Source organism: Danio rerio, chromosome 1 (genome assembly GCF_049306965.1).
Source record: "Danio rerio strain Tuebingen ecotype United States chromosome 1, GRCz12tu, whole genome shotgun sequence".
NCBI classification, from domain to species: Eukaryota; Metazoa; Chordata; class Actinopteri; order Cypriniformes; family Danionidae; genus Danio; species Danio rerio.
This window is the reverse complement of record NC_133176.1, coordinates 9,484,397-9,498,889: the sequence shown is the minus strand read 5'-3', so window position 1 is coordinate 9,498,889 and position 14,493 is coordinate 9,484,397. Positions and strand designations below refer to the sequence as shown.

General features: G+C 35.8%; 1 protein-coding gene across 2 annotated transcripts in view; it reads left to right on the top strand.

Moving 5' to 3' along the window:
- The window catches only part of si:dkeyp-9d4.3, a 79,398-nt gene that overhangs the window by 30,417 nt on the left and 34,488 nt on the right, over nt 1-14,493 (top strand). For both annotated transcript variants that reach the window (XM_009306160.5, XM_009306153.5), the window contains exons 2-3: nt 8,826-8,877; nt 13,031-13,128. In XM_009306160.5, the coding sequence (XP_009304435.1) occupies nt 8,826-8,877; nt 13,031-13,128 (150 nt within the window). The remainder of the gene's footprint in view (nt 1-8,825; nt 8,878-13,030; nt 13,129-14,493) is intronic.

The following is a 14,493-nucleotide window of genomic DNA, read 5'->3' as shown; positions in this document are numbered from 1 at the left end:
TTAATTTACAATTTTGAGGTGCCATGTAGGACTTAAATCATGCTTTACTCATACATATATACACTACCTGACAAAAAGTATTGTCGTTGATCTCAGTAGTAAGAGCTGCAAATATTAAATTGACTTCTAGCTGATCGTGTGGAAACGTGGCAGATGGTAGATTTTTCAGATTAATCGTCTGTTGAACTGCATCACAAATACTGCAGAAGAACTATTGGAACCCACATGGACCCAAGATTCTAACAGAAAGGGGTTACTTTCAGTATGAGGGTGTTCGAGAGACCTGCAGAGTAGATGGCAACATAAACAGCCTGAGGTATCTTGACATTTGTGCTGCCCATTACATTACAAACCACAGGGGAGGGCAAATTCTTCAGCAGGATAGCGCTCCTTCTCATACTTCAGCCTCAAAGTTCCTGAAAGCAAAGAAGGTCAAAGTGCTCCATGTTTATCCAGCCCAGTCGCCAGACATGAACAATACTGAGCATGTCTGGGGTAAGATGATGGAGGAGACATTGAAGATGAATACAAAGAATCTTGATGAACTCTGGAAGTCCTGCAAGAACGCTTTCTTTGCCATTCCAGATGACTTTATTAATCAGTTATTTGAGTCATTGCAGACATGTATGGATGCAGTCCTCCAACCTCATGGAGTCAGACACAATATTCATTCTCTTTGCACTGCAGCATGACTTTATGTTCTATACTGTACATTGTTTCTGTTAAGTGACAAGACTTTTGTCTAAGCATAGCCAGACCTTACTGTCCTAATCAAAGAATTAAAAATCAAGGCATGATCATATTTTATTTCGGTAAAATAAGTGTAATTTAGAGGCTTTTGCCTTTCATATAAGTCACTTCTGATACCAAATGATCAACTAGAAGTCAAGTTATTATTTGCTGTTCCTAAAACTTGGATAGGCGACAAGACTTTTGTCAGGTAGTGTAAATTAACTACTGGCTTACATGTATAAAACACTTGCACAAACATACACCCATTGTGGTGTACGAGACCACAAACTAAGTAAAAACTTACCTAAATTATTATTATTATTATTATTTATATTACTACTACCACCAATATATAATACATCAACTGTCATGTATACACACAGTTAAACATATGTATATGCAAAAGCTATTATAATCGTTATAAAGAAGACTTTTGAGCAGAATTGGCTGTTTGCTTTTTGACACGGGTTGTCCAATTACAAGAAACTGACCAATCAAAATAGAGTATTGGAAAGTGTTAGTTTAGAACGAACCAGTTTTGTTTGAGACTGTTTGAAAAATTAAGTAATTTAAAATAAAGTTGAAGAGCAGTCAAAATTCCCCCTGAATTATTATTATTATTATTATTATAACTAGGCAGGTTAGGGAAATTAGGCAAGTTATTGCATAACGATGGTTTGTTCTGTAGACTATCAAAAAATATAGCTTATTAAAGAGTCTAATAATTTAGACCTTAAAATGATTTTTAAAAATTAAAAACTGCTTTTATTCTAGCCCAAATAAAACAAATAAAACTTTCTCCACAAGAAAAATATTATCAGACATACTGTGAAAATTCCCTTGCTCTGTTAAATTGTTTTTGGGAAATATTTAAAAAAAGAAAAATCAAAAAATCAAAAGGGGGCTGATAATTCTGACTTTAACTGTATATTATGAGAAAATTCAATCTTAATCTCAATCTTCTACCTTGAATCCACACAAACCTATTGTTCCAACAAGATGTGGAACCTTTAAAATCAGCAAAACAGGAACACCTTAAAAGGCCATAAGCCAGCATAGTGCCAGGGATTTCAATTCTTTTAAGCATTACTCAAGGAGAAGCCTTATGAAGAAAAACTGGATTTCAGCATTTTGCCATGGCAGATGATGGATTATGTCATCTTAACCTTTAACCATTTGTAGATTTCCAAGATTTCCTCACGCACTCTCAAACACTCCAGCTGGGGCCTTTGGAGCCTAAAGCTCTGAATAAAATGAATGCATTATTGACAGAGAATCCAATGGGAAGATGATTATTAAATTCTGTTTAAAGGACCCCTGAAGTGACTTGGAATGGAGAGTTTGTTCACATAATGTGTATGTGTGATATAAAATTTAACGTGAAACATAGGGTAGCTCCTCCCCTTTTTTAAAAATAGCCAATGACATTTCATTTATACTACAGCTTTGCCAGTCAGTTGAGCTAAAGCACATCTGACTCATGACAGTCACAGTCTATAATAATCATGCAGAGTCTGTCTAACCGTTTCTCCACTTTAAAATACAGCATTGAGTGTACAATTCAAATAGGTCTGATGTAAATAATCCAGAATCAAACAAGAAATGCTTCAGGAGTAGTTGTTGTTTTGGTGCTCTTTGGAGAAGGGATTCATAAAAATTATAATCCCAAGGCACTCAAAAAATAGGTGAAAAAAAGTGAAAAAGCTGCATTATTGGTCTTCGCTTTGTTGTGTCTCTTGGCCAGAGGAGGTTGTGTATTTAATGAAAGTGAGAAACTGCAATTTTTGAATGAAGTCCAAATTTTGTCACTGTTTTGGAGCACTTTAGCTTAAAGGAAACATTAAATGAACACTCAACGAGAGATCTGCGAAGGACTGATTTTTAATTGCGCTCCCGCCAGAATTTATTCTGCTCCCGACCACTACCGCTGTATATTCGGTCTTAGTTTAAAGGGCCATGAAACCCCACTGTTTCAGCAGGGTGAAACATTTAAAAATGCAACACTGACAACCTGTATCTCCAAACAATTCTTCTTCTCCCACATGTATTGGCAACACAACGTGGCATCTCTCTGCCGTCTGAACACTGTTTGAGGTAAAACATTCTACGAAGCTATCATGCATATCAATGAAGTTGCACCTTATACACAATAGAGCGCGCTGATTGGTTTGAACCAAGCCTTTCTCATGAATAAATGCAGCACACTCAGAGACGTCATGAAGTACTTGCAGGTACAGACAGCCAGTCTACACGCTGGAATACATGCAAGGATCTAATCGGTGTGACGCAGCTAAAAAATTTGTTGTAAACTGGAAGAACTAATTTGCTCGAAGTAACGCAAAAATAATCTATTTTCACTTTTTAGGGAAATATATGTGTCCTAATAGTGTTTTTAGCAGCATGGGACACATATATGACTGTCAACAGCTCAAAAAATGTGTTTTGGTGTTTCGTGACCCTTTAACCGCTGCCCGCTAAGAATAATTTTCTACCCGACCCAACCGTTCCTGCTAAATTTAGATCTAGTTTCCAAAATCTATACTACCAAAAGAGAGAGATAACAGATAAAACTGTAGGTTGTGCAAGGATTGTAGATAAAAAGTCTTGTTTGTCCCTTTGTGATGAGACATGAGTGCCACCTTAAACCTGAGGTTCTAGTCTTCTGAAACTGGTCGCACATCGGATGCGCCGCTCAGCTCCCCGCTGCACTGTGCACGTAAAAGTTGGAAGTAACCATCGCTGGACGTGCACATTCACATGTTATTTAAAATGAAACTTATCATGAAATGTATAATGTTATTTAATATTCAGATGGCGCTTTGTGGCGCGGCAAAAGTATCAACAGTGCCCTGAGTCGTAGATGGGCTCTGCGGACAGCTACCAACTTGCAGCACCAGTGTACATACCCTGATAGAAATCTATGTTGGAATAAATCAATTATTGCGGGAATAAATTTGTGAATAAAATGTGTTATACTGTTGGTAACTCTGGTGTAGTTTGAACGGGAGCAGTCATATTTTTATATCTAACAAAATAATCTGGATACCCAGTCATTTCCCATGGTGGTCACTTTTGACCGGGAACACCACAAGTGTAACAAGGTTGATCAAAACACTCAAAATTCAATAAAGGAAGTGATCATCGCTTTTACATGTTTGAGCGCATAGTGTGGAGGATATTTTAAGGCCTTTAGACAATCATTTGTACGACACAATATTTATGAGTGTTTTAAGTTTTGAACCGGTCATATTTGACCCAAACACGACAGAAAGGTTAAAAGAAGGAGCAGCAGAGACTCTTACGTATGTTTGGGACTTTGTCAGACTTTGACAAGGGCTTTGTCAGTAACTGTTACAGTTCATATGGACCAGTTATTTCTTCCTCCGGATCATAACATGTAAAGTTGAAGTCAGAATTAATAGCCCCCCTTTGATTTTTTTTTTCTTTTTTAAATATTTCCCAAATGATGTTTAACAAAGCAAGGAAATTTTCACAGTATGTCTGATAATATTTTTTTCTGATAGAGACAGTTTTATTTGTTTTATTTTGGCTAGAATAAAAGCAGTTATTTTTTTAAATATAATATATAAAATATAATAAAGTAAAATATTTTTTACTGTCATCATGGCAAAGATCAAATAAATCAGTTATTAGAAATGAGTTATTAAAACTATTATGCTTAGAAATGTGTTGAACAAATCTTCTCTCCGTTAAACAGAAATTGGGAGAAAAAATAAACAGGGGGTTAATAATTCAGGGGGGCTTATAATTCTGACTTCAACTGTAAGTGGAATTAAAATAGTTTTGTGTAATTTGCAAAATATGTGTTTGATTGTGTGTTATAAATTGTAATTGCCCCACGCAGCTTGTAATCACGTATCTAGTATAGATCAGTGCTTGTTCTGTATCTCTGGGGCTGTTCACATATTTTGTCCAAAACCACGTTAAAAACGAGACTCATGCTTCTTCCTTTACCGATTTAAATGCGTTTCTGAAGTGGCGATCCTCTGTTGTTTGTCTTTGCTATGGCCACCATCAGCTGTTTCTCACACACACAGTGCTGTAAATTTCCAAAATAGTTCAACTTTTGGAAGTTTGTGGATTAATACTGAATGTGTGTCATTGTTATTACTTGGGGTTAGGTTTAAGAGTAGTGCAATATGCTGGTGTTCAACGGCAATGCTTTATTGCATACCTGCATTGGGCTCTTGCATACTGTGTGCCACTTCATAGCCATGGTGGGCATTTCTCTCTGTCTCGTGCTGATCACAGTCGATCAATAACAACAGACTGGGTCATCGAACCAATCAGCATCGATTAGCTTCGCACTAAGGAGGGGTTTGGTAACAAATGAATCGCTGAACGAATCATTTGGGAGTCGTTGAGATAATTAGGGAAAAATAAATGCTTATTAAAAGACAAAGACAGTGTTTTTGACCCTGCATGCATATCAGCCTGTTGTTGGAGACCCTAAAACCATATGCCCTTTAATAATGCAAAATAGTGGCTCTTTAAAAACAATATATAAATGTATGACACGGAAAATGTTTATCTTTGATTTAACTGGGACTTTAGGATACCACAGATTTTTTTTTTTGGTGCTCATCAGCAAGGGCTGGGCAAACCCTGATTGTTATTGTCATGGTTAAGGTCAAGGTTTCCATAGCAACAGGCACCAATGGGGTTGCAGTGATAATGGTATGAATAATTTATCGCATGGAAGGATTATAACTGAGTTCCCAAACACCTCCTGGTGTGTGACTGTATGTGCACCTGTGCAAAATGTATATGTCTACTTCCTCGTTTATCATCATAACATCACTGCAGCATACCAACTCCAGGTGATGCGTTGCCATGGCGTTTCTGTCACATTCTCTAATTAGAATCACAGTGACATTGAGTCGTCATGGAAATGCTCATTTGCGTTTTCCTCATTATTCACTCGGCTTTCTGAAGGTGACTGAATGTCTGGGAATGTGCCTGACGAAAATGAGATGCTTAATTAGTTGTTGTGTATTAAATGTGCAATTACATATCTATTAATTTACTGTTTTCAAGAGATAATGTTAAATGGGGAAATTAATGAACTAATTCATCATCACCACCACCATGGCATAAGCATAATTGATTAGGCTGTGATCAGCTAGTTTGAATAATAATATCGTTTATGCATAATGAATAGCTTCTTAAGCATGTTTAGCAGAATAAGACTGCTATTAAGGTCAGATGAGCAGCACACACACACACACACACACACACACACACACACACACACACACACACGCACACACACACACTCACATTCACATACAGGTTGTTTATTTCACCATTTAGTGATATTCTCTCGCTTTCTGTCAGTCTCCGCACCCCCCACTCCCTGTCTCACCCTCGGAGAAAGCTGCCATCTGGACCACTTTCATTTAGCACACACACACACAAACATGCACACACACACACACACACACACACACACACACACACATACATCTGGAGATTAATAAATCAAGCCATAGACATTTGATGGAAATATCACCCAGAATTTAACACACTACTCTGGTGGTCTTGATTAGGATTGTCAGTATTTTACTGCTAAATGTGGTTGAGTTTAATGAATGGAAAGTCTACCTGCTGGCTTTGGCTGAGAGGAATCCCCTCTGTGACTGACCTTAGTCCTCAGTGTAAACATTTATACCTGCTAATCAGTTTACGTTGCTTGTGTACTGTTGAAAGCAAATTTATTAGCTCTAGCTCTTGTGAAATTTCACTTGGTGAATATTTCCCAAGTGCTGTTTAACAGAGCAATTCATTTTTCACAGTATTTTCTTTTGTAAAAAGTCTTTCTTTTCACATTTTCATAAATTTTAAGGTCAATTATTTATCATTATCATCTTTAAGATTTATTTTTTCTTTTATATTGGCTACAGAACAAAGCGCTGTTGTCCAATGAATAATGTAACTTGCCTAGTTGACCTCACCAACCTAGTTAAACCTTTGGAACTATTTTAAAGATCTAGGTGCAAAGTCTAAAGCGCATAGCGCAAAAGCATTAAGGGTGTGTCCGAATCCACTTTAGCTATTTTAAGGATGGAGATATACACTCTGCGACCCGGCGCATGGTCTAACAGGATTGTGCTTATTCTCTTATTGAGTTCTGGGTGTGTTTTGAGCATAATGTGCATTAAACCAATCAGAGTCCTGCTCCCATTACCTTTAAGAGTCAGTTGTTTTGAGTCAAGAGTCATGCTATTTACATGGCAAACTTTGTAAGTGGAAAAGCTAAATGCTCCAATAGCGAGAAAAGATTTAAGCAAACCATCTGCAAAGAATGAGCCTCCTTCGTTCGGCCTCTTTACTTGCTTTTTACTTTACTTTTACTCTTTATTTTATTCCTTTACTCTCGTGGATAAGGAAACGGTGTTGTATACACTTCACTGAAGACATCCATGAGCCTGCATATTTAATTTCGTTTATTAAGCGCAAAGATTTGTTTCAAAACTATTTCTAAATTCAGTTCTTATTTCCAGCAAAAGAATAAATGAACAATAATTTGTGGAGTTATGTCCAAACACACGTCCTATTCTTTTGCCTCATATGGTGATGCATATGTCTCCAAAACTCAACAGGTGGACAAATCTAAACTTATTTTATTTAACCAAATATAAATATGTATATAATAAATAATACTGCTAATAATAATAACATTATACAAATGCAAATTATCATGAATAAACTGAAAAAGCCCCACGACATGACGCATGGAGGTAGTGGTTTTTATATTTATGTAGTAAATAAGAATTTTTGTAACATTTTATTCCTTTATTTATTTCATATCTAAAGATATTTGTGTATTTTATTACATCCTTTGTATATCAAGCATTTGGACCTGCATAGACGCATAACTAATGCTGGACTTTAGACCAGCTTTTACTTGGTCAATGATGTGGTCTATTTCAGTTTTTAAAAATAGCAACGCACAAACAATGCGCCTTAACACACCTCCTTTGTAGACCTGCACACCCATGAGTCCACAAAGTGGTACAAACAGATTTGTTATTTAAACAATGTGGCACAAAAGGTGAAATGTAGGGTTGCGCTGGTCTGAAAATAGCAACAAGTTGCGCAAAACCCACTTGCGCCTCGTTGTAATAAAATAGTTATTAAAACTATCAGGTTTAAAATGGGTTGTAAAAATCTTTTCTTTGGTAAACATCCCTTGAATTTTTTTTTGAGAATTAAAATAGAATATTAAAGATAATGAAAAAAAAAATTGCCACAAGAAAGGTAATTAATCTGCCTTCAACTGTACACAAATATAAAGTATAAAAATGTTCAGAAAGTACTAATTAATTTAAATGAAAATACATTCATTTATCTTACTATGCAAATTTACATGTTTTTGTAGTTTTTCAGAATTAAATATTAATAATTTAATTATATGGATATTAACAACATATGCTATATTTCCTGAAACATATTTAATTTTAATTTTCAATTCTTCAAATGTAACATGCTGATTTAGAATTCAAGGATGCACATAAGTTATTTGGTCTTGAAAGGGAAGTGTTTTTAATATGGGAACCAGGCCATTGTCCATGCACTCATAGACCAACTTTATTTTTTGTTCTGCTCAGAGAATATCCCACTCCATCTGATAAGTTTAAATTAAATCTGAGGTAATGCAAACTAAATCCAAAACCCACTGACACCCCTATAAAACAAATATTTGATGTAGAGAAATCAACTGCATTATTTTACCATCTAACAACACACATTTTAAATGTTCGTAAAATTATCATATTCATCTGGCAATTTTCTGCACATTTTGCAAGTAAAAATGAACATATAATTATATGTTTTTATTCTAAACTTGCCTCGTAGCTACATTTGAGTGTCTGAAACCAATCCTTCTGGAGATGATTCCATAGTCATGTTTTTATTAGTCAAGCTGAATCAATGAAAGCAGTTAAATCTTCAGTTTATTTAGCAACCGATAAATAAGCCAGACGAAAAAAACAAATATGCATTCACAGTTATAAAATGCTTCATCATTATTGTTTTTTCAGAGGTAAAACTCTTTTGTCTTCTTTTTGCAGAGCTCCTGGGTGCTGCTAAGAAGGTGAATGTGAACTTCCAGGACACAGACGGGTGAGTTTCAGCTATACTGCAGCAACATCACTGACTGTTTACACACACATGAAAACTATCAGTTAAATTGATTTTTTAGAGATTATTCATAAAATATTCAATAAACTAAACAGTGATCAGCTGATGTGGATTGTTCAGATGATATCCAATAGTATCCGACTGCAGACATGCAATCCCAGACACAATTCACTCAATAAAGCCAATGATGTCACTGGGAGGGGTAGGGTTAGGGGCAGGGTTAGGTGTGTGCATGCTGCTCAGTTTGCATCTGCACCCAGTTTGCAGCCAGACCCTTTTCAGGATATTGCCTATAATAACAAACAGAAACAAGGTAAACCCAACAAACCTGAAAAAACCTTGATAAAACTTAACCAGATTTCAGTAATTAACTGGATTGTTAAAAGTGGATGTTATTGGTCAGCATGGCCATTGAGTTTAATAATGTTTTTGGTTACTATTATACAATCTATTATCATTGCATGCTCATATTATTTGGTGAACAAGCATTTATGGTGAATTACTGTAAAATTTTCAAGATTTCCACAGTTCAGAATACAACTACAGAAAAGGAGTGACCAAATGTCCCCACAAGTATAGCAAAACAAGTCATTTTTACCTTGTCGAGATATTTATTCTGGTTTCCATGAGGAAAATGTCTTGCAAATGAATGTGAATGAAGACTAGAATGAAGTATTTTGTAGAATGTAAAAATGCTGAATGTTTCCTGTGAGGTGGCATCATGGTGGTGCAGTGGGTAGCACGATCACCTCACAGCAAGCTTGGGTTTTCTCTGGGTGCTCCGGTTTCCCCCACAGTCTTAAGATATGCGGTACAGTTGAATTGATAAAGCTAAATTGACCTTAGAGTATGTGTGTGAATGAGAGTGTATGGGTGTTTCCCAGTGTTGCAGCTGGAAGGGCATCTGCTGCATAAAAATATGCTGGATAAGTTGATGGTTCATTCCGCTGTGGTGACCCCTGATGAATAAGGACTAAGCCGAAAAAAAAGAATGAATGAATGAATGAATGAATGAATGAATGAATGAATGAATGTTTCCAGTTGGGGGTTAGAATAGGTAGTTTATACCAGTGTTTCCCAACCCTGTTCCCGAAGGCACACCAACTGTACACATTGTCAGCCTCTTCCTATTCAAACACACCTGAATCAAATCATCAGAGCATTAGAAGAAACTCAAAAACCTGAAATGAATGAGTCAGATAAGCGAGACGTCCAAAATATGTACTGTTGATGTGCCTCCAGGAACAGGGTTGGGAAACACTGGTTTATTCATTATAAAAATCATTACGTCTATGGGTAGTCCCCATAAAGATAGGTGTTCAAGTGTTTTTGTGTGCATGCGTGTGTGTGTGTGTGTGTGTGTGTGTGTGTGTGTGTTTGTGCGTGCATGCTCGTGGCTTGGGGCTCTGGCAGAGAGAAATCTCCTACTCATGGAAGTAGGTCATAGCCTCCTGCTCAGTTAGAAAGGGAGGGATCGGAGTAAAGTGGCAGAGTTGAGCTGCAATGAAGACCGATTAGGGACTCTCTTAAAGTTACGCACAAGGCTTAAAGCGCTTAGATTGAAAAGAAGAGCTGATTTGTAAGATTTTGAAGTATTATGACTGGATAAATTAGGTTATATTGGAGAATATAGACCAGTATTTAGACCACAAAAGAAGAACAGGGTGGGAAATTAGAAGATCCTCACAAAACGATCATTTATTCAGTTACTGCCTATATACTGTACGTTTCTGGAGATCTCGAATTATGTAGCAAGAGCTATGTATGGCTGCATTTTTGTTAGTTGTTAAAACGAACACTATGGGGTGGAATGATGCCATTCCTTTTCAGCGCTTACCCACTTTCCAGCTTTCTCACTGTTACCAGTTTGTCCATTTGCTCGCCATGTACATCTGCGGACTTGAGACGTAGAGTAGAGTTGACTGCGACAATAGGATTCGAGTCCTGTAAAAAATGGTTCCATAAGCTAAAAATAAGCTAAAAAAATAAACAAGTAAACAAAAGGTTGAGAATGTGGTAAAATCTGAAATTGTTTTCAGATTTTTTCTGGATTGCTTTTTAAAACACTAGGTTGGGTTTAGTGCTGCGTTCACACCAGACACAGAAGAAGTATCAAGTGTGAGTGATTTACATGTTAAGTCAATGCAAAGGAGCAAACAGACATCCTGCAGTACGATACATGAGAATGAATCGGTGCGAGTTGATCGTTTTGTGCAATTGACGCGCTTAACGCGTGTTTCGCGCAAATCGCGAAATCACGCAAATCACAAAGTTAAAAAATATGAACTTTAGAGGACATTCACACCGCATTAACCAATCAGGAGCTTGCTCTTGTGAGGGTGTGATTATGACGTAGCACCTGTTGTTGGTGTCCTCCTGCCGACACCGGCAACAGTTCATCAAACTGGGCTCGGCTCAGTCAAAAGCACAGAGCTGGGTGCACCTCTGAAAGGATCTAGTGGACTCAGACACGGCTCTAAATGAATTGATGCTGTATTTCAGCCTTCATAAAACACATAAACACAGCTATTCTCTCAATAAAACCCATTTTAGCTATTAGGCAACGAAGCTAGACTTACGGGGCAGACAGAAGCCCTGCCCATCACGTGAATCCACGTCTATTGTGAAGTGAATTTGATGCACAGATGAAGCAGATTTGACACGCGAATGAAGTGAGTAAACTCAAAACGTTCACATGTGTATTTATGCGCTAATAGTGCGATTTATCTATGCATTCCTTATCTGGTGTTAACACACAGCATAGGGAAGGGGGTGAGCAGGTCACTCAGTGGTTTTTAAAATACTATTGGTTGGGTTTAGAGAAGAGAGTGGGTGGGGGTATCGGTTAGTTGGTCAGTCAGTAAATCAGTTAGTCGACAGCGGCCTCTGGTGGATTTACGTGAGAACAAATGGCACTCGCAAGAGAAATTTGAGATCTGAAAAAGCATACACAGCGACCTCTTGTGGACTTGCAAAAACAAATGCTGCAAGCTCCTGGGACGTATTTAGCTCTCTCCAGAAATATAGATATGGATAATCAGAATCAGAATGAGCCTGGGTTGACAAAATACATGTTCCATAAAATGTTTTTATTTTTGGCTGTAAGAATGCATGTCTAAGTATGACTATTGGTGGTAACACTCTAAATTTCATGACTTTTACTCTGCGCATGAAGTCAATCTCTGCCTCTACCTGAGGAAAATAAATATGGTGGTTTAAAATTTAATCAAAAACAGATTTTGAGATGTACAAAATATTTTCTGCTGCCTGAACTTCCTGCTGTCTTTCAATCCTTAGTAATAAAATATGTCAACAGTGTTTCTGACAGCTATACAATTTTATTGATGTGAGGTTGTGCTATCATTCGTATCTCTGCTCACAGAATAAAAAAAATTATATGAAAAAAAAAAAAAAACTCAATCGGTAAAATGTGCAGTGATCAGTATTTCATCAAATCCTCTATAGCTTGTGAGTGTTTTAGTGCAGTCTGTATGTCATATTAAAAGGATTTAACCTATTTTTGATACCTTTAATGTAAGGTCCCACTTTTGCTTCTATTTTAAACACACATTACTTCTGACAGCTAAGGGATTTGCTACCATATGAAGGTGAAAGATATTCAGTCATATTAAAGCAATATTGTATGGCTTTGAGGACTGTGCAAATGTTTGAGAGCTCATTTATACCACTCAAGGAATGAAAAGTAATATTTTAGGACATTAAAGCTACAATTCTAACATAAAACATTGTAATTTTGACATGTCTTTTAATGCAAGAATATTAACTTAATATCTTCTGTCATTTTGTGTGTCATAACCTCTTTTGTCATATTAATTATTTTAAATGTAGCGGAAATGTCTTACATAATTACTTGAGATATAAATAGTTAATAGCCTATAGTAACACAAGTAATGTCTTACAATCCAACCCTTCTCTTGTTTTTAGTAGTATGACATGGTCTTCTCATCATACTGAGTCAATTAAGAGTCAAATTACTGTACGGCGAATTATGAATGAAAGTGTCAAATATTACTCCTGCTTTAACTTTTTTAATATTATTCCACGATTTACACCTTTAATCAGAAAAGATGTTAATGTTGTTAAAGTGGTTGAATCATATTTGTGTGTTTTACAGGTTATCTGCCCTGCATCATGCTGCTCTTAATGGAAACGTGGAGCTGATTTCACTGTTGCTCGAGTCACAATCTGTTGTTGACATCAAAGACCAGAAAGGTGAAGGTTTTTTTATGATATGTACATTATTCTCAGTGTACAAATAAATTGATTATCAGCTGTTATTATGCTGCAATATTGACAAAAATTATTTCATTATAGTAAATTGTGGATGATTTTGATGGGGTGATTTACGCTGAAATCTTGGCTGGTGTAGGCCTGTCATATATGAGTAAATAAAACACTGAAACTGCCTGTAGATGGTGCCAGTTCTGCCTTAATGAGCGACTCATTGAATTATTCTTTCAAATGATTAATTCAAAACAGCTTCTTTGTGAGGAAATGAAGCAAAAGACTCTTTATGAATGGATCACTGAATTGTTGACTCAAATGATTCATACAAAAATAGATTCATTCTGGAATGAAGCATTGCAGTGTTCCTCTGAGATCCATGAATATTTAGCTCCGTTTTTTATTGACTACAATTATAACTTTTATTGGAAAAATAGAAAAAAAATATAACTAAGTCAAAAAAAATGTATTGTTACTCTTGATTGTGGGATATTAATTACATATCATACCAAATACACTTTGGTCAACTGGTAAAGTTTGTTTCTCGCCACTGTCGCCACTGGCTTTCTTCGTTTGGGAGTTTTTGAGCTGCGCATCGATGGATTTGCTCTTCAATGTTTTATAATTTCAGCTGTAAAATTAAACCACACTGAACTGAACTAAACTGAAATTCAACTCTAAAATAACTGGACTGACACAGTTTCAGTTGACTAGAACTATGTGAAGCTGCTTGGACATAATCTACATTGTAAAAGTGCTACAGAAATAAAGATGAATTGAATTGGAAACATTTTTATAATGTATAATGTACAGTTTATAAAGATTCATACAGTTATTTTTGCTTTCATAACATAAAATAAATCTTCAACAGTCTATTGAACCTGCATTTCAATAGACTTTATAACAGTCAATGATTTTGAAATCACAAGATATTTTTTAGAGTGACATACTGTATATTGTAAGAACTTTATGAAAAAAAACAATTATGAAATTATCAAAGACAATAAATATGGCATGACTGTATACAATTGTTTTTTGAAAAAATCCTTCTATGAATTTTCTGTCTTTACTGTAGTCTTCAGTGTCATGTGAATTTCATTCAGAAATCAGAAACCTCTGCTTGGGAAACATTCTTATGATTATCAGTGTTGAAATGTTGAGAACATTATGAAGCCTAATATTTTTTTCAGGATTCTTTGATAAATAAATAGTAATACGACAACAGTGAAAACAACATTTGTTTTTTATGAATGCTACTTTTAATCAATCAATTTCAATCCATAATTTCAGAACAAAAGTATCTTAAAAAAAAAAAAAAAATAAATAAATATATATATATATATATATATATAT